This window comes from Erithacus rubecula (genome assembly GCF_903797595.1).
Source record: "Erithacus rubecula genome assembly, chromosome: 5".
In the NCBI taxonomy this organism is placed as follows: Eukaryota; Metazoa; Chordata; class Aves; order Passeriformes; family Muscicapidae; genus Erithacus; species Erithacus rubecula.
The window spans coordinates 57,539,100-57,560,489 of NC_136687.1; the positions used below are offsets into that span (position 1 = coordinate 57,539,100).

Consider the following 21,390-nt stretch of genomic DNA (forward strand, 5'->3'; position numbering starts at 1 on the left):
TGTGGAAGCTGGTATGAATTAAAAGCACCAGAGATTGGGCTTAAGACTCAAAAATTCCTCATTAATTAATTTCCTTCCTTTTTTAGTAAAGTTTCTGATGGTTTAAAGGCAGGAGACTGGCATGAGAATAGGCATGTACCTGAAGTAATTATTTGAGCACTGTTTGTACCTATGTGTGGTGTTTTTGGTCCTTCTTTTTTTTTTTTTTTTTTTTTTTTTTTTTGAGGGGGGAGCTTTTTGCTTTGTTGAGCATTTGTTGTTTTGGTTTGGGGTTGTTTTTGTGTGTGGTGTTTCCTTCCTCTTTATCTCTCCCAACCTCTACCACAGGATAATTCCTACATTCCTCAATTAAGGAAGCAACATTCAGAATAGAAATCAAACTATAGCTTTTTTACAAGTTGATGCTTGAGATGATATAGATACTAAGATCAGCACAGAAATTTATTATTCAGATCAAATTGGCTGCACCCAAAAATCAAAAATTCAAGATACTGTAATTTAATTTGCTCACTCATGTTTAACCAAGTCTTCACTCCTTAGCAGCACAAAATTGCCACCTAAATGATGCTTAAAACATTTGTGGAAACAATTTATGTATGACCTACAAAGAGAAATCCTTTATAGCACTGCTAAGGTGAAGAAAGGAAAACAGTAACAATTTGTATTAGGCACTCTGTATAACAGAATTATTTGCATTTATATGAATTAGTTTATTGTTGAAGGTAATTCAAAATGAGTGAATGCACATTACACACTGTACTTAGTGATGGGCAAAACTGCAACTCTAATTAAGAAAAATGCATAATAATGAAATGCTTGCAGAGAAGCCACCTCCAAGCATATCTGTTCTTTTCAAGTCAGGATTCATATTTTTTTAAGCAAATGGGTGTTTTTTATTAATAGCAAAATGGAGAAGAGTCAGCTAAGACAAAATTAATATGAGCTTTAAAAAAAGTCAGCCTTTTAAAGCCCATTATGGCCAAAAAGGAGAAAAAACACTCCCCAGGTCCTCTCTTAGAAGGAAACACTTTCCCAGGAAGTGCTTCCCAGTGATGTGTTGCCCATTACTAAATGTGTTCCACCGACCAATAGTTTCAGGTCCCAAAGCCACAACACTCCACACAGTGAGAACAGTGGTAGCACAGCCCAACACAGCCTGTTAGTGTGCAGCAAAGAAGGGAAAATCTACAGAAAGTTTTATTAGGTGAAGATTGAGAACAGCACAGTAACATCTTCTAATGTGATTACTGGAAAAACCCTTAGGTCTGGAATTATTTACTGAAAGAGCAAGTTGAAAGCCAAACGTAGAAGCCTTGTTAAGACTGCCTAACATGCAGAAGAAGTTGTATTTATTTCACATTCTTTTGGTCAGTGTACTTGTTTCTTTACCTTTTGAGGAATGGTATCATCAGATGTCTCAGGAAGTCTGCTTGAGAAGTCAGACTGGAAACAGGGCATCAATTACATAAGCATCAGAGAAAGAACACTTTTGAGAAGAATGTATGATGGCATGTTCTCTACTTCATGTGAATTAACTGTCACTACAGTGACTGTGTGGCAGACCACAAGCAGGCAAAAATATTTAATAGTTTAAAATTGACTGACTTCTATGTTTTCTCTGCTTTTTTAAAGTACTTTCACACTCAGGCATAATTTGAGGGGAAAAAATCCTGCATGCATACATGCATGCTTAGAAGACATAATAATAATAAAGATTGCTTTATTTATTGAAAACAGTGTTGCAAAATTAACAGGAATTAACTGCTAAGCTTTCAAAGGCCACACACACTTCTGCTCCACAACCCACCTTCATCTTCATGGATTGATGAAAGTACATTTCACAAGTGCACACAAACCGAGGCCTGTAGCCTTTCCATTATTTTTTTTTTCCAGATCACTGTTTTCCACACTATCTAGATTAAGGCAAAGAACTCAGACTGAACCTCACACAGTAATGGTACATCCAGCCTGTGGAGGTTTGTAAAGATGCCTGTGCTGTTTGCTGGCAGGATCACTCAGCACACCTCACCTTATGTCTTTAAATGTGCTTAGGGTTGAGCCAAGTGATACAGTCCCTTCCCTAAACATATCATGAAGAACAAGTGGATTTTACCAAACACTTAGAACACACAGACAAAATACCAGGTTATAACAACACATTTCTTAAGAAAAAACTACCCAAATAAAAAAACCACATTTTTCAGCAGGGCCCATGCCAAACTCCTGTGTACTTACCACCAAGTTAGTTTCCTGCTCAGCCTCGGGCATGTATGGATACTGAGTGTAAAACATGTCGTTGCGCACCATCTTCTTCCTCATTCTGCAGGGCCCCTCGGTCATCTCCAGCATCCACTTGTCCAGGTGGGAGCCGATGGGGGGCCCCCAGAGCCCCCGCTCGCGCAGCAGCTCGTACTCGATCTGCGACCACTCCTCCGTCACGTACTTGAGCGCGTTCTGCTGCCGCTGGGAAAAGCATTCAGCAATCAAACCACAGCTGCTTTGGAGGAATTCCTGACCTTAGTAGAAAAACCCAATGAAGTTTGGTGCTTTTTTGGGTGGAACAATTTCAGTCTGAAAGGCACAGACCAGCCACTTTCTATTACTGCATGATACGATATAATTTTCTTTGTGCTACTCTCAAACTACCACTTCATCACAATGCATCTCCACATTTCCTCTAAGTTTTTCTACAATGCATTTCCAATCTCTCTCTTTATATACCCCGCTTTGGTTTCTTTTACACTTCTAAATAATTTAAGCTTCGTTAAAAAAATTCAGATTTAACATGTGATATTGCTACAAGAGTTTTCATCTATAACCAGATCAAAATGACTTTCCTCCTTTGCTTATTTGATTTTATCTAAAACCCCCTTAAAAATAACAACTGTATGCAAACATTCAAGCCTTTCACCTAAGAAAACCCAATTTTTCACAAGCCTCATAACGAGAAATGACATTAGTATAACCTGTTGGTTATATCAATTGTATAACAGGCCAAAACATCATTGTCAGGTAATTAACACTGCAAGCCATCCATACCTCCTGGTACTCCTTATACTGCATATCAACCAGGTCTCGAACCACTGCAATGTGAGTGAACATCCACTGGGAAATTTCCTAAGACAAAAACAAGGTGACAGAGTAACACTTTATAAATAAGTCTTTGCTTGAATGAAAAGCCTATGATACATCACCTTGCTAAACTTGCTCACAAAGAATAGTTCCTTAAAATAAACATGCCCAAACAGCCAAAGACTGGCACTAAGACTACTTTTCCCTTCTTCCTTTTAAGTAATATTTTGTGCATAGTGCCTAGTTTGGAAATTCTCAAGACACACATTCCTCCTCACTTTGTCCCATGGTATCTCTGTTTTCACTTATTGCTTCCTCTCCTGACACAACCAGGAATAGTTCCTGTCAGCTCTGTTAAGTTCTTCCCTTTCCCTTCCATTGCATACCTGCTCACCAGGAAAAGGGTTGAGACCACTGAGAATTCATTATTTTCTCAAGGGCACTGATTAATTTTCAGCTTAGAAAGAGAACTAGTAACATTCTTCCACAAAACTTTCAAACCTCTTTTTTCATCTTGAGGGCAGGATAAAAAAAAGAACCAACAACTGTATATCACAGCTTCCATTTCAGTGCAGTATTGCAAAATGAACTTAAGACCCAGACTACCACAGTCATGAACCAGAAGCAGCTGAGCAGTCTTACCCACAATGAAGTGTTAACTCTTGGCTTAATGTTACAGATAAGCAGATGGACCTACTAAATTAGGACACACATCAGCAAGATGCCCCGTTTGGATAGTCACCAAAAAAAAAAAAAAAAAAAAAAAAATCAAGTGCAAGATAATACTTCACACTCTGCAAGACACCCCACCTTAGGATATTTACCACAAATCCTGAACATACATTCCTGGATTTTAGACTGCAGGTTATTACTTGATGGAAATTACCTGTGTAGAGAGGTTGTGTTTACTCAGCCCACTCTCCTTGCGGTTCCTCCTGGAACCAGTCAGTTTAGAGAGGCCAAACCCACTGCTGACTCGTGAAAGTTTTGACTGTGTGGTTGGAACCAAAGCCTCTCCTCTACTGATGCATTTTTTCTCATGAGCTGAAAAACAAAGTGTTGGGAGCACTTTTTAGAAGGTTTTTTTCCCCTCACCCCATTATACTTGTTTTTTTAGATAGAATGACCTTTTCTGTTGCTTCAAAAAGGTATAGCTGTCCTCCAACTATTTCTGCAAATATACTGGCCATTAGGGAGATATGGGAAACCTGAGCAAACATCAGCCAGAACACACAGAAATACAGTGACTGCAAAAACAAGTATTCCAGGTTTCCAGATATGTTTTCTGTACATCCAGGTTAACCTCAATTACTTCAGAAGAGCAAAATCATCAAATGAGTTACATCTATAGGATCATAATGTCTGCTGTCTAAACAACTGCTCAAGCATCAGTTGATCTTGATTACATGGATGCAAAGTTAACTTGTCTGTAACTTGTTGTCCACCAAGATTCCCAGGTCCTTTTCCTGCAGAACTGCTTCCTATGCTGAAGAGATTTCCCAGCCAAGATAAGTCACAGCATCACTGCTGTTAGAGGAGGACTGCTCAGCCACCCATTTCCCATCTCATCACCAGACCCAGAGCCTGCAGGCTGCACCCAGACAGGCTCCAGAGGATCCACTTCCCTCTGGCACATCTCATCCTGGGAATGGTAACAGAGGTCACCCCAGACCAAGGGCTCATGGGGAGGAGCCCAATGCCTCTAGCACTGTAACCCACAAAATGCTATTTGCTAACTCACAGAGGGCCCTGTGCACTGGAGTGTAGAATATCCTGTTTATGGTCCAGTTTCTGAAGGATTCTGTGTCACACAGTGTCAGTTTATAGAGCATTTACAGCTACAAGAAAGTTAAGCCTATATTAAAACATCCAGTGCATACAGATCATTCTGAGGAAATCCACTCTTCAGAACAGACAAATCCTCAGTCAGGACTTACCCAAATGATTCTGCCAACACTTTAAACTGGCTTCCTCAATGATAGGTCTGGCAACAGTTATATCCACTTGGCCACGATCATTGACAGGCAGTGTCACTTTGAAAACTTCCTCCAAAACCTGTTTTTTGCTGTGGATCAGCTCGGTCCATACTCTGTTTATGGCTTTTAAAAGAAGCTGGCGACCTGTGTAAGTACAAGATGACAAACAGCAAGCTCTCTACAGTGCTCATAGAATTGGTATTTCTACAGTAGTAAGATAAATAATTTCTGTGATTACACTGTAGTTTCTCTCCCCTTGCATGATGTGTGAAATGCCTTTGGCCAGATTGTCTTTTTTTGCCTTTATGTATGCTATCAGAAAACTCTAACAATTAATTTTGGCAGTTTTTCCTCTGTGAATTTGAAACATTGGCTCTGATTAGTTGTGATTTATCTCTCACACCCATCTAGTAATAAAATGAAACTGAAAAAACCTTATACGAGTGTGTCTATAAATATATACATAATTCTATACATATATTATGCTTCAGCATTTTTACATATAATGTGTGCCTAAGTACCTGCATAAATATCAAATACACACATGTAAGAATCACTGAATACTTTCTTCCACAACTAGTTCATAAATTTTCTTTGAGTGAAAGATTGTAAGCATGCCACAAAATAGTAATTGTATAGTTTATACCATATACTTCTTAGCTTAAAAGGAGCCAGTTCTATTGCATTTAAAACTGTGCATATAAAATTGTATTTCTAATTCTGGAGCACATCCAGAAAACAAGGAAGGGCTCTTACTATTTTAACAAAACAGTAATTTATCCTCAATGTGTCTATCTTGGTATTTCCAAGAGTTTTTTACCTATTTTTAATTCATTTTTATACATACACAGACCCCACACCCCTCCAGAGAGTAACTGGGTAACACACACATACCACAACCTCCTGCCCTGACTCACAGAGGTAAGAGTTTAGTGACAATACAGAATTGTGAGCATTATGAGACATCTGTGGCTTTGCCATTCTCAAATTACCTTCACTGACATCCTGACTGTAGACTCCATCTGGTTCTATATCAGAGGGGATCATAATGTGCCAAGTTGTCATCCTGGCTTCTGCTTCCAATCCAAACCCATCAACATTGCTACAAACACACAATGGATTAACAACCATCAGAATAAAAAGACACAAAAACCCAAGCCAAGATAAAGCATTTGATTGTGAATCAGAATCACAAAGATTAATGCACACTACTACAGCAAAACATCTTTACTCCTGTCCATTTGAGCTCTGACCATCTGTGGTCACAAGCTGAACTACGGTTTATGAAGAGATGATGTGCCATAAATACTGGTTTCACTAGAGGAAGATGGTCATATTTGGAAAAAAAACACAAAACAGGTGAGGCCAGAAATGGAGAACAATGGGGTTTGATGACTGTTGCCAAGTGTCTTTGCATGGAACACAAGTTGTGCATCTTCTTGGGAAGAACAAATGAAAATGCCACTCTGGCATTTGTAGCAACACAGGAAAGAGGGTGCCTACAGCATTTGTCACAGACACCTGATTTAATGCATGACTGGCCTTACTCAATACTCTACAGAAGAAATACCAAGATATTGAACTTGTATTAAATGATTCAACAGACAATAAATCCAGTGACAAGACCCTCTGACTATTAATTACCTAGCAGCAGTGTTTCCTTCCATCATTCAAACATTTAGATTTATAAAAGGCTAACAATAGAACAGTTGGATAAACACATTCATCAGTAATTAAAATACCTCTGCAAAAGAACATAAAAACATTTTCTATTTCCAGGATCCTCAAACCTAATTTTGTCTGAAAATGAATCTCTTAAGCTTGCTTGCAACTTACTGTCTGGAAAATTATAAACAGTCCTCCAAAATTTGCTGACTTATTTGCAAGGTGAGTAAAAAAAAAAAAAGCTATTTTAGAACTTCTCAGCCCTGGTTCTAGAATGCACTTCTGCCTGAAATATTTACCTTCCCACATGAAGATTAATCAAGCAGTGAGCTAGGCAGCTGATGAACTCCTGATCATGATTTCCAGGTCCCAAAATTAAGTTCCTGTTCACAGTAAGGACCCTTAGGGAATCAAGGAGAGCCACTTGCTGAGGAACAGTTTTGTGTGCTCTTGAGAACTGGTACAGGATGGTTCTGTTCAGGCAGTGATAAATGGCATCCAGTGAGAGTCCCTGAGATCTTCTTTTTGACTGATGGGAAACAAAAAAACATGATCAGAAGCAGAAGCAACTCATTTTACTGGCACGCAATCTTCCCTTGAATTAACCCAAACTTATTTTCCAAAACTGGCATTTTGCTGTAAGTGTCAATTCTGTGAATTTCAAGGACTGAAATGACATTAATGATTAAAGACTTATGATTTAAAAATCTATAAAGATACTGCTGATTTCTAACAGTAAATCTTCTAACAATCTCCAATAAAAGTGTGTGAGGAAACTTCCCAAAAATGTCAAGGGAAATTTATTAGAGAGCTTCTCAAAATTAATGTAAAGCATATTTCATTGTTTATTTTGGGGGATTTCTAAAACATAATGTGATCTGAGAGCAGTTCTTACTCAATTGCTCTTCACAGAAAGATGTGCTAAGAAAGCTCAGCAAAGAAAGAGTGAGCCTGAGGAAGAAAAGAACATTTCTGTGCTGACCCAAAGTGTATCACTAGACTGTGACATCACTCCATACATTTAAACATAACCTGCAAAAATGGCTTTTCAGGCAGGGTAATACAACAGCCCTGTTACCTGTGCAATGAGCTGGATTATGAAGTCCACAAGAAGCTTGGATTCTTTGTTGAACATGCCCTGCCAAAGCTTATCTACCACACGCTGTGTAAAATAAAACACGTTGTTCACCAGCACTTGGTAGCTTCCTCCACTTGTTATAGGCAGAGATGCATCTTCACCTAGATAAAAAAACCCCAAAGTTTTCTGCATTTATAAAAAAAAACCCCATCTGCATAAATACATTCATATAAGTTTATGCTTTCTAGAGTTCCATAAAAGAGAAAGAGATTCAAGCACTTCTGGGAAGTCCAGCAAGTCACCATGAAATGTTACTGGACCCTCTAAGCCATGTAGTTTATGTGAATAACCTCTTCTACAGCTTTGGCACAATCAAGGTAGAGAGGGAACATGCAAGCACATCAACACCATTTGCACACCAAAGGAAAGGAAAGGGGAAAAAATTAAGGCAATCAAGTTGCAACAAAACAGAACTCCAAAAAAGAAGTCGTCACAGAATCAAAACCTAGTGCCCAAATCAATAGATTGATTATTAAACTGTGCTGTATTACCCAATAAAACATCAGCTGCAAGTAGGTGGTCCATCACTCCATCCAAAACATATGTCTGAAACTCCTTCTGTTGTGTTCGTGTTGATCTTTCAGGAGAAGCCTAAAAAAGATATTAAAATAATATTAAGATAATTAATCTCTCTGAGCAAAAAAAGAGGGAGAGGGAGGGTGTTCTAGGTGGTTTCCTTTTCTCTCAGCTCCCATGAACTACTATTTTTCTCTCAACATTCTGTCTCAAGTAAAAAGTTTTGGCTTTATCAAAAAATTTAAGCATGCACATTGAGTCTACATAGGCTGTATATGGTCTTGCAGAGTAGGCATTATTGCTGTTTAAATCAAGGAAATTTATCTTCTGCCACAAGAGGAACTGGAAAAGAACACATTCTGAAGAGGTGCATGAAACTCTCCACTACAAACATATGGTCAACCTGTGATCTCCTCAGTTGACACAAGTCACCTCCTTCAGTAAACAATGGGACAGATCAAACGTTTAAATTGTAGAGAGAGAAATAAAACAAAGTTTAGCAGTGTGAACCTACCCAACCCTATTTATGCTCAGGGGCCAGTAACACTGACAAGTGATAACAAGTTAAAAGACCTGTAAAGAACTGCAGCCACTTGAACATGGTCTCAGAGATGCCTCCCACTATCTGTGGATAACTGACATCATCTGACATTTCATTTGTTTTTACTTTGTGAGAGCAAAGAGGTGCCCAATTGCCCCAGGGAATTTGTTAGGAAATATACAAGCCCAAAATTTCTGCAGCTTTCAAAAAAAATCAGGGAGACTCAGCAACACATAAGATGAGGTAACTAACAGGTAGGTCAAGGAGAATGAGAAGTGATATGAAGTGAACATTTCAAAATGTACTGTCTGAAGGTGTAGGCAGTTGAATAGTAACTGAACTCCACACCTCCCTGCCTCACCATGAGCAGGACAATGCTTTCTTCAAGTGTCACGAACTTCAGGAGTTGATTTCACAGCAAGGTAATGGTTATTTTGTGAGGTTTTATATTTTATAGTATATGGCCCCATGTCTTTTTATCTAATTGGCACCATCTGTGGCACAACTTTTTATCTAGTACAAACAGAATAGAAACCCTAATATTTCTGCAGGGGTTTTATATTTTCAACAAAGTCAATACAGATGTCATGGGTGGAAAGGTGTTTAAACACTGAATCATACTCCACAAAAATAAAACTTGAGGAAAGCTACAACTTCTCATGCTGGTTTTCCAAGCCATTAAAGAAAGCTGAAGAAACTGTTCTTTATTAAACACTAGTGTTTCTTTTTTTTTCCCTACTCTTATTTCATGACAATTCCTCTGAATCTCAGGTCATCAACAGCCCAACTTTGTAAGGTAACAGAAAAAAACATTTTAAGGCAATAAGGTGTCACAACTAATCTCAAATACCAAAACCAAACCAAAACACAAATGCCAAAGAAACTACCTCTAGCAGCAGGTCTACCAGTGGAGTCTGTTTGCTGGCTGGTGTGAGACACAGGTTATCAATGATCATCACACGCATGAAATCAAACACAAATTTCTTGGCAGGGTGGTTGGTCAGGTAGGTCTTGGTGCCCACATTGCAATATTCTGATTGGCTCCTGTTCATGCCAGAATCAGCTGCAAAGGCTTTGAACTCTTCAGCTGGGGACCCAACTTCATCATCCAGATCAGTGACCTGTAAAAACCAGCACGTTAAAACTGAAGAGATCTGCTAATTAATGGCAGTTTCTTCACTTCTTTATTCTTGGCTTGTCTTTCTAAGGGTATTTCACTTCACATTCTGCTTCTTATGAAGCCTTTTTTAGAAAATGATGATGTTCAGATCAGTTCCCCAATATGGAAACATCCAGTTTTGGATTCCAGAGGCAAATGATGATCTGGTATGAGTTACATTTCATGCTCCCTGACCAACAGAATTAATTGGGCAATTTCTAGATATTTGGCAAAAATAAATGTTCTCATGGGAAAAAAAAAATTAAAAAAAAACACTGAAAAAAAGAAAAGTTTTGAAAAATTATTAACTAAAGCAGTTAAAATAAAATCAAGACAGAAGCCAACTAAAAAAGGCCAGCAAGCTTACATAACATAAAACAAAAAAGGAACTGAGCCTTTTTTTTTTTTCTTTTAATACAATACCTTCATCAGAGTGCAGTTATGGGTAAGCCGGTTTCCCAAAAATCTCTAAAAGAAGAAGAAAAAAAAAAAGGGTCTCCACAGCTTTCCCATTTCTGATGAACAGAAACCTTTGAAAGGCTAGCTCTTAAAGAGGACTGTAACAAAAGCACAAACAGTAATGAAAACTGTCAAATCCAGAAGACTGACTCTTTTTATGCAACTCCCTTCCTGAAAAGAAAAGGGAGACAATATGATTTCCCTCAACAGGCTTCTTGCATCACCAGTTACATGTCAAGCAACCAAATGTTTTGAACATTTGGTCTGCTTTAGCAGGAGAGTGTTTTCAAGAAATTAAGAGAAGCCCAAATACATATTCTTTCTATTCTTAACAGCAATCTCAGAGAAGCTGAAAGACATTTCAAAAAGTTAAGAATCTTCTCTCAAGGCTGAATTTAGATTATAATGTTTTGTTGCAGAAATCTGCCTGTGATTCAGCTATTTCACCAGGCACTGATTAGTGCTACACATTTGGGCAGACAGAAAAACTGGAGGAGTAAACCAATTTGGAGTGAAGATCACCCTCAAACAGCAAAAACCTCAAGTTTCCAGACAGCTACACAGAACTTCAAAGGATCTAGTAGTTAAAGTCTGCTCAGAGACACATGGCTCCTCTAAAACTCTACAGGTGAATGCCAAATCAGCATTATCAATTTTTAAGTGGCACTCTTTTTTTAGAGAGCAAGCTCCAAGAATCTACTTTAAATGCAAGTTTAACAAAAAAGCAAAAAACCCCCCATGTATTTGAGACACTCACCAGCAGGCAGTAGTTAAAAATTGGTCTCCCACTTTTATTGACAACAAAACAATAGCACACCACCACTTATTATTTCCTGAAGTTTTTTTATCATACTCTCCATAGTTCTAGCATTTGGCAACCTCTAGACTAATTATCCTTCCACATTCTTAATAAAATTACTTTTACATGTTGGCTGACAATATCTGTTTTTTTTTCCTTTCCACTCATATTCTAGAAATAGTATCATTTGCAAATGACAGTAAACTCAAAGAAAACTTCAGGCAGCAATGCAAGCAAAGTTGAATTCACATCCTCTCCTGGCTTGAACTCAGTAGCTTCAGGAAATACAACAACACTATTTTGTGGTTAAGCCACAAAATCAGAAATGGGAAGTGTGAGGAAAAAGAGGTTTTAGGTTTCATCACATCCTCCAGAGCAGAGGACTGACTCAGACTCTTTTGCTTTTGCAAATGTGAGCTAACATTTTTCATATGATTGAAAATAATGGCCCACTAAAAAACAAGCAAACTGTTGCCCCCAAAATGCTGCTTCTGATATCCCTGCACAACAACTGCCCTGCAGTTTAACTTCCCTCAGTTTAAAACACTCTTCTCTCACAACCCAAAACATCCAGCTCAGCCTTGATGATGACCTCTTCTACAAGGGGAGTAGAGCTTTATCTTGGTATGACTGCTAATTGATAAATCCTCAAAAGCAACACTCATGTGAAAAACAGAACAGGCAAGCAGTTGGACTTCCTACCATCTCAGAGTAAGGTCGGATGTTGAAAGGAAACACTGTTGCTGCCAGTGCACACAGGAACTCTGGACTCATCCACAAGGAAATGAGGTCGGGTACATTGTGATACAAATACCGAAAGAACTGCATCAGGGTGACTGGATATTCCCGAAGCCAAGAGCCTTCTTCCTCTGACTGCCAGGGCTGGGTTGAGAAACAAACACCAGATTAGCACAGGCAGCACCAATCAAAGAATACTGACTTCAGAAAGGAAGAACATGCTGTCAAGCACATCTCAAACAGGAGGCCAACTGCACTTTACAGCACATCATTGACCGTAGCTAAAACGTGTGCCCTGTCACCTAAACTCAGAAATACTGGCAAGTATGACCAGACTGAAGCCAACCCATGATGTGATGGCACAGTTGGACATGCCTGGTGACAGCACACAAGGCACAGGACTTGTCTCTAAGCACGTCTCAGGTGTAGCTAAAGAGGTGAGGACCAAACACCAGCAGAGACTGAAGATGTGACAGCAGGAAGGTGCACTGCAGCAGGTACACCTGTCCAGAAGATGCTCTGGACACATTACCTTGGGACAAACAGGCAAGCAATAGAGCATATCACATACACATGATGACCCAACAGCTGACAACCAAACAGGTGCTGCTTTTCAAGCACTTCAGGAGGAAATTTTCAGCAGATAATACATTCTGGCTCAAGGAAATACAAAATTTTCCCACTGAGAAACCAACTTTTCATACTCTAGACATCAGACTCAGAGATGAGAAGATGACACACTTCTCTGGCAGTAAATTCATTTCCTTTGGCATGGAGCTATTAATAGTCAGGGACTTCTCTGCATGGGGAAGGTTCATGAACAAAATCTGCAACTCACATAGCTCTGAGCAGATGGGATACAGAGTCTCAAACATTCTCCCATGATGTTAATAGGAAAAAAAAAATTAATTTCCCTGCCAAGGACATTGTATCCTTCTGCTTTCTTGTTTTGTTTTAACTGCAGCTAAATAGCCCACAGTCTTTTTGTGAAAAAGCAGTGTTAGCTCTGTGGCTACTAATATTTCTACAGATAGTGGAAAAAATCAACATAGAAAAACCCAATAAAATTACAACTTTCACCCAAGTGTTACAAGCCTAATTCACAATTAATTTTGTCATGATACTAACAGAACCTTGACCTTTTTAATTTGGCTGCTCACCATGGGGAAAACTTGAACAACACTATACTGAAATACAAGCAAAATTTTATAATGCTTACAGAATTCAGCATGCTCCTCAGCATTCCCAGTAACAAGAAGGCAGCTTCTGTGCAAACACTGTGTATTGAGGAGGTAACAGTGCCACAGGAGGCAGGAACTCCAAATATGAATGTCCAAATGGAATCTAAATCAAACTGCAAGAGGTGAAAGAGAAGACATGAAATAATTCCTTTCTCCTGTGTATTTGTATACTGCTTTTCATTATCAATACAATATATTCATTTGGCAGTAGATAAAAAATTAGTTGTTTAACATCCTCCAAAATTTATCACCAAACTTCATAAGTTTGCATGTCACTGAAGAAAAATTCTTTCAACCATGACCTAATGCAACTGCAACTCTCATCTTTTCATTTCTCATAAAGTATCCAAGTGTTTTGAAGCAAAAGAATTGGCAGCACATGTGCTACACAATCAACTTAGTTGACTCACATCTAGCAGTAAAATCCACATGGTACCCCACAGGAAAAAAACATATGAACAACACAAACAAATCAACTTGTATTTTCCAGCAAGTCTAAATAATTAAATCAATTAAAAATAAAACAAATATCCACCTCTAGCACTAAGAGTGCTACTAAGTAGTTGAATTTTGATTCAGTTTAACAGTGTCATACTTCAGTGCTGTAGGCAGAGGAATGAGTTTCATGCCTCCACCTCATGGTAGCAGAGTGCTGAATGTGCTGTCAAGTATTCCTCTTGAGAAAGGAGGCAGACACTTTCTGGTTTGAAAGTTTTACTTTTCAGTTCTCACTGACAAATAAATGTCAGCACTGCACCCATTCTAACTAGACACCTTGTCTATCTGGAGTGTGTGTGGCTTTTCTTCATAAAGCACAACCCTGGTGCTTCCCAGGACTGTTGCAGGTCATATAATATCTACTCACTTACTTCAAAAAAGCCACAAATTACCTGTTCAGAATAAGAATAACCAATATTTTTCAGCAACAACTGAGTTGTCTCCCTATAAAACCAGGGAGACCTTCTGAAATAAAAGCAACCTTGTTTTGTCTGTAACCCGTGAACTCTCTTTAATACAGCAACTGCCCACTCCTTGAAATAAAAAAATCACAAAAAACCCACCTCACAACCAAATAATGCAAGCAAAATATTATATTCCCTTCAATGCTCACAACATGCCAGCTTGAAGTAGGGATCTGCTTCTCATTTGACCCCAAAGTGGATCAGTGTGACACCAATGACACAGCCATAACATGCTGGCTTCTACATACTCCCACCCCAAAGAGCTTTGCACTAAACACCACATCAGGACTGTGAGTCAGCTGCAGAGAAGAAGGAGATGGCCTGGTTAATCCATTATTTTCTTTCGTGACAGACAGAATTGCATTCACATCTTACTGGATAATCCCTACCTTGGCACCCTGTTTACACTGGCTGCTGATGACAGGTGCACTGACCTGCAGGTTTTCAGGCAGTTCAGTGACTGGCTGCTGCAGGAAAAGGGCCATGAGGAGGAAATAGAGTGCAGGGACATTGGTGTGCTTTGGGAGAAGGGACTGCAGGACAGGGAAGCCTGGGAAGTGACAAGCATCCCGGTTAATCTCCCGCACCGTGGATCTGCCTCCTGCACTCCGGCCAACATTGAACCCTAGGACAGACAACAAGAGACAAAGCCATCAACATAAGGAGGGAATCACCTGTGATAACCTTTCTGCCAACCTTTAACCTGGAGATTAAAATTGTACCTTCTCAGAAACTAATGCTGTAAAAAACCAGTCGTGTGCACACACGAGACACCATTCTGCTTCATGTCTCAGTTTTTTAAACAATTAAAGAATAAAGGAAAATACTGCTTTCCAGTAACATACAGATCCATTTTCTGGCTGTAGCCACAGTTTCTGACTTTTAAAACACCCAGGTCTCTGAAAAGAAGCTATTTTGCTGGCTGAAAGCAAAATGTCACCATAATCTCAGTTACAGATTTATATAATGAAGCAGCAACTCATGGTCCATTTAAGTCTGTGGGCAGCTAATTTGTGTCCAGAGAAGTCTCAGGGGCATCTTTATCTCAGATATTTTGTTAATGATTAATCAGCTGGCAGTAAGCATTAAATAGTCTATTTTATTTAAGTGCTGCCAGCACCACCTTTTGTGACCATGGTTCTACATACGGATTTCAACTTCCTACTAAAGAAAACAAAAAAAGAATACAACTGGATGGCAGAAGCACTTATTTTCAAGCAAGGGAAGAGGCAGGAAGACAGTTCAGACTCCACATGAGCACAGTGAGCCATTGTTCTGACATTGCTAAAGGTCAGGTGGTTTTTCTGAGGCTTAAATACTTTCCACCAGAAATTGACTTTTTAAACAGAAAACATCTATCAGGAATCAGACTAATGAAATCTGTGCTACACAACTGTGGAAATTCCATCAGTAACCTTCAACAAAAATGCATCGTACTTGGTTTCATGAGAAATCTTGGAGCCAGTATGTTATGATTTATTAAAAATCACAGCATACAAAAATTAGATTATCTGTCACTATCAGGTTTTAAGACTCAAGTTTAAAAATATCTTTTTTATCACAGTCTAACTTGGATTCAATTAAAGTGATACTATAATTGGAAAAATGGGGAAACTTGGAAAATGCTTTCAAATGTAATTGTAAATCAAAATCTTACTTAGATTTTGTGACTGAAGAAAAATATTTATGCTATTGGACATTTAAAATATATACTAAATAAAGAATAGTCTATTCCCTAAAATGCCAATGGTTTTCAAGTTTTTAAAGCACAACCATGCAAGGGAAATGCATGTGCAAAACTGTTTTTGTAATAAAATACAGAACCTTAATTAGAATGAGCCAAACAACAGATGCTTTTTATTTTAACAATAAATATTTGCACGTGTTTTACAGCTTCTGAAAAACTGTTTTCCTTAATCCTCCTAATTCATTGGCAATGCAAAGAACCATCCTATGCTTGTAGCTGAATATCCTGAGGGATATATTGTGGAAAACAGTAAAAAAATAGAGAGTTTTCTTTAAGAAAAAAAAAAACAAGATACTATATTTGAAATCCATCAAAGACACAAAGCAGAAATAAGTATTTTTTATATTTTGTACTTTCATTTCAGGAAGAGCCCTCTTCCTGAAGGAAGATCATTTCAACAACACTTCAATTACTTCTCTATAGTAAACCAATTCAGAAAAACTTTAATGCAGTAACAGATCATGTACTGCTGCAACATAGACAATGGTTCCTTGAACAGTTATTTGAGGAACAACAATGAAGTTAAAAGTACTATTGATACCACTGCTCTGATCTAAAGGCTACTGAGGCTTAAGAAAGACTCTCATGTCATTGGGTTTGCACCAGGGCCTGAATAGACATTCACCTGAAAAGCACTATTTCATTTTGACTGGAAAAATCCAGCAGGTTGGTGGGAAATTGCCACTACACCTCTCTATAAGGAGATGACAAATGTAATTTCAAACATTTGGAGATACATTTCAGACAGCTCAGAGATGCTCAAAATGGGTCCTGTGGCACTAAAGCCTTATACACAATTCTGGGTCACAAAGGGTAACTGAGAGGTCTGATAATCAGATAACTGAGGATTTAAGAACCTAAAAAAAAAAAAAAGCCTTTAATAGAAAGTGTGCCTGTGTACACAAGAATGCAGGAGAGGGAAAGGACAAGGAATGCTGAGATGATACCATGAACACACAAATCACCAAAACAGAAGAATCCTGATTGGTAAATCTGATGGACACAGCACTCCCTAGTCAAAGCAGCTCAGATATTGCACTGACAATGCTCTATTAGAAGCAAACAAATAAGGAAATTTTACTAAATCTTTATTACTTGTGTGGATAAGGTGCTGCTCAATGCTTCCTTTGCATGTAGCTCAGCTGTGCCTGCTCACAGGACACACTTAACTTTACCATGATGGTAAGGGAACAGAACAATTAGCTATTCTGCTTTGTGCAGATGAGCCAAAACCAGCTACAATGACACCTGAGTCATGTCAGCTAAGGGCAGCTTTTTAAACCACTCCCTTTTGCCTAGTAAATCTCAACTCTTGCTCGTAAGAAAAATGAAGTGCAGAAGCATCTGATGGCAACACAGACAAGTAAGAGATGTGCTCAGACAGCATCCCCACAATAACCCACAGCTCAACACCCCAGCACATCCCTGAGCCCCAGGGGGCTGAGATGCCTACCTAGCACAGTACCAATCTTATTGGTCAGGACTGAATCTGTCTGATCCAGCCAGCCTCCTCCACTGAGACCCTCCTTAAACTTGATAAGGATGGACTGATTGCTCAACAGGACCACGAGAATTCTCATGGCTGCTGTGACTGTAGTGGAATGCAGATGCTCTTCCATGAACATCATAATCCAATCAAAACCCAGGGTCTTGACCAGTTCTTCACAAGCCCTAAGTAAAGTGAGAGAAAAAAAAAAGTCACATTTTACAGCATTTAGTTGCCTACTAAACAGGAAAAATCAATGTCCTCCACTGCAAGGCAAACTTCAAGAGCAAATTCTTACTTAAGTTTGCTACAAACAGGTAATGTCACTTATCACTCTTTTTAAGTGAAACAGGCAGTCTGCATTTGTTTAGAAGAAAGGAAGGAGTAAATACAGCTCCTCAGATTAATTGCATTGCATGAGATTTCTCCAATTGCTGCTTTTGATAACAAATAAGGAATTCTGAACTGAAATCTTTTTGTTGAAGAAGTAGTTTTCACAAATCTTCTTAATGAACTGGTATGAAAAAAAGAATGAAGGTTGTTTCTTTCTTTGTTTTATTAGGAGAAGAGTTGCTTGGGAGTATTCAGAAGCTTTTTTTTTTTTTTTGCAATTTTAAGGGGCATTCTAGGGTCAGTAACCTTAGTGATAACCCCTACTGAAGCTGACTATCCCACTTCTCTAAAAAGTTCTCTTTGACAGATCTTATTTTTTCTACAGCCATGCATAAAGTTAAAACAACAAAATGAATAATGTATCCCATTTCTACTAGCATACCTGAGAGTAATTCATTGACATCTGCATAAATCATTCAACAGTACCCATAAAATGATGCAATTCAACTAGTGAATTGAATGGAGGCTATATAATTCTTCCCCTTGATATAAAAAATTACATCCTTTCTTTTTCTCAAGGGATTTTTTGTACTTACTGCAAATTAACAGTTGTCTTTTCTTTAGATGTATAGAGAAGTTTCAGGAGGATATCTAAAAGTCTGTTCCGTAGTAGAATAAGATTAGCTGAAACAAGTCCTCCAAAATCATCCTCTGTTCCTAAATATGGGAAAAAAAAAAAAAAAACAAAAAAGAGGCAAAATTAGGATTTAACTTGGGCATTTTAAAGGCTATTCAAAAATTCCTTACATAAGCAAATACAACCTGACCCCCACTCAGGCTGCAAGAAGCTGTGCTGAAGTGCTGAAGCAGCCCATTTCATGGTGCTGAGAAATGTCTGGTTCCTCCTTATCACTGTCACAGCTTGAGGCAGCATATGCAAAAATGAAGACAGATAAATGGATAATTTCTGGACCAAGATTTTGTTGTGCACAAGATACAGACACAAAGGATCTTCTATGGCAGAAATCCAACAGCAGTGGTGAACACCAGTAGCCTAAAAATCTCATGCTCTTTGCCTCAAAAGCTTCTCTCTTCATTTCTGCCACATCCTGAATTTCTCCCCAAGGTTCTTTAGTCTCCTATGTAGGCAAAAAACAGCTCTGAGCAGCCAGAGTCAGTCCAGTGGAAGGTGGTCCTGCCCTTGGCAGGGGGTAGGGACTTGAAGATGTTTAAGGTTCCCTTCCAACCCAAACCATGGTCCAGTGGGATTCATCATTATCTTCTTGTGCCTCACTTGTTCCTTCTGAATAGGTTTTGGTTTTGTGGTCTCAAAGATGATTAAATTTGAGCTTTTTAGTGAAAAAGAGTGTATTTGAGAGAGAACCAGATTGGTGTTCTCAATACAGGCCATCAGTTTTTTGTTTGGGTTAGGATTTTTTTCCCCAGGCTAAGAGGGGTGGTAGCATTTCTTTTTTTGTCTTTAAAAAAAAAGTTACTAGGCTGTCTTAGTTAATTCTTTCACTTCCTTCACATCTGGAGGGATGATACACCTAGTAACCAGATTTTTGTCTTTTTTTTTCCCTTTTCCCACAGAGAAACAGAGATGCACAGCTGATTGTAAGGAGCAAGGGGAGGAAAAAGAAGAAAATCATACAGTGCTAAATGAAGGAAACAAAAAAAAATTGTTTTGCTCTGCTTTGCACTCAATACTGAAAACCAAAGCCCCACTAAGTAGTAGGCAGGTTACAAAAAAATGGCAACACTGTTAATGACACTATTTCTACTTTTTTTTTTTTTTTGTATTCAAGCACAGAAGAGACCACAAGGTATTTTATTCTACTAAGTACTGTCAACACTTACCACTGTCAAGCTTTTCTTCATTGTTTATTTCCATGACTACAAACTTCTCACAGACTGCAAATGTAGGTAAAGTGGAAGAGATGAACTGTCCAAACCTTAATGTGTACAGAAAAAACATCACTCACTGATATGACAGATGCACTCTCATCTATCAATAATTCACCTCACATATAAAACTATGACACCAGTGACAGGGAGATATCTAAAAATGTCATCTTTCTCACATCTGAAGATCGGTGAAAATGGTCTTCACTTAAAGTTATAACCAAAACACAAATTAACTTGTAGTAATTAAAGGAATATTTGCAGACAAATCTGCAGGTAAGGGACCCTGAAAATGCCAGGATTTAGGAAAGGGAACTGGGAGATAATGCTGAGTCCTAGTAAAAGGAACACCCCAAGTAAAAGGAGAACCAAACATTATTCTAAACCCCTTACAGCTGAGCACTTATTACATCAAAACAGTGGTTACTCACTGTTTTTTCAACTCTGGAAAAACATTTATGCCTATAGCTTGAGGTTATGTAACACAGGGTCACAGTTTTACATGACAAGATGTTGATGTAACACTCCAAGAAAGGAGATGCAATATATTCCTCTTTCCTCTGCAGCTAACCTGAAATGATCCCTTAGCTAGTGCAACTTCTCCCAAATTAATTTCTAATTTTTTTTTTTTTTTCCTCTTTCATTTTTTTATTTCCAGGAAGGAGAACAAGGAACACAAGTCTACAACCTATTCTGTAACCATTTAAGCATAAAATCAATAGTTCTATTCTTGAATAATTTTTGTCCTGTATAATTAAAACAAAGACAAGTAAAATGCTCAGGTTGAAGCTTCTGATACCTTTAACTGTACTTAAAAGCAAGAAGCTGGAAACATGACCATGCATATGCAAAGAGCTCCCAAACCCCACAATATTTTATCCATTTCCATTACAATGAAATGAGAGATGAAAAAATTCAAGTTATCAAGGAGTTACACTATTTTTAAAGTGTTTCAAATACTCCTGCACATATGAATTGCAGTAACTAGTGTAATTTTCATCAGTCAGAATTAGTTGTACTATATCTGACAGCCTTAAATACCTTTTTATACAGTGATGATTAAGAAAAAAAAAAATCTGGAACTAAACCTTGCATTCAAGATAGTAATCAAAACTGCATTTTAACCAGAAGTATCTTTTTAGCCCATCTCAAATAACATTCAATGGTATTCAGGAGGAGTGCTCAGCACCTTCACTTTTCACCTGTAGAACATTAAACCAGTTTGATCATTGAACCATGCTTGGTCAGATACAAACTGAAAATCATAAGCAAATCAAGGCTTTAACATATTGCTGATGTCTACTTCAATCCAGTTCATAGAGGGGGAAAAGAATAATCAGTACATGAGTATTCCATGTCACACACTCCTCAACAGTGTGACCACAAAGTACTTTTGACCAAGGCAACAGAACCAAGAAATACAGAATTATCCATGGCTGGGCTACCTGAGGAGGTCATAGCTGCTGGGGAAGCCCTGAAGCAGAAAGCTCAGCACATTGCTAATGGCAGCAATAGTGGGCTGGGACAGGGACATGTCTCGAAGGGTCAACAGCAGCCTTGGGATGAGCTGGAATTCCCTCATTAACTTGGCATTCTTTGCTGCTTCACTGGAAGAAGAAAAGAAATGAGATGGCCATTTAAAATTGGAAATTC

General features: G+C 38.4%; 1 protein-coding gene across 4 annotated transcripts in view; it reads right to left on the reverse strand.

Annotated features, from left to right (window-relative positions):
* Nucleotides 1-21,390, reverse strand: part of WDFY3 (WD repeat and FYVE domain containing 3) — a 145,969-nt gene that overhangs the window by 17,968 nt on the left and 106,611 nt on the right. Inside the window, exons 27-44 of one of the 4 annotated variants that reach the window (XM_079306950.1) lie at nt 21,183-21,344; nt 19,693-19,787; nt 18,429-18,549; nt 17,467-17,684; nt 14,701-14,891; nt 13,283-13,417; nt 12,028-12,207; nt 10,491-10,535; nt 9,796-10,029; nt 8,343-8,442; nt 7,792-7,952; nt 7,013-7,242; nt 6,041-6,150; nt 5,010-5,192; nt 3,959-4,116; nt 3,040-3,117; nt 2,236-2,463; nt 1,390-1,443 (exon numbers count right to left, since the gene is read on the reverse strand). In XM_079306950.1, coding sequence (XP_079163076.1) covers nt 1,390-1,443; nt 2,236-2,463; nt 3,040-3,117; nt 3,959-4,116; nt 5,010-5,192; nt 6,041-6,150; nt 7,013-7,242; nt 7,792-7,952; nt 8,343-8,442; nt 9,796-10,029; nt 10,491-10,535; nt 12,028-12,207; nt 13,283-13,417; nt 14,701-14,891; nt 17,467-17,684; nt 18,429-18,549; nt 19,693-19,787; nt 21,183-21,344 — 2,683 coding nt within the window. Of the gene's footprint in view, nt 1-1,389; nt 1,444-2,235; nt 2,464-3,039; nt 3,118-3,958; nt 4,117-5,009; nt 5,193-6,040; nt 6,151-7,012; nt 7,243-7,791; nt 7,953-8,342; nt 8,443-9,795; nt 10,030-10,490; nt 10,536-12,027; nt 12,208-13,282; nt 13,418-14,655; nt 14,892-17,466; nt 17,685-18,428; nt 18,550-19,692; nt 19,788-21,182; nt 21,345-21,390 lie in introns of all 4 variants that reach the window. The other 3 variants (XM_079306948.1, XM_079306951.1, XM_079306949.1) reach the window with 3 other exon arrangements.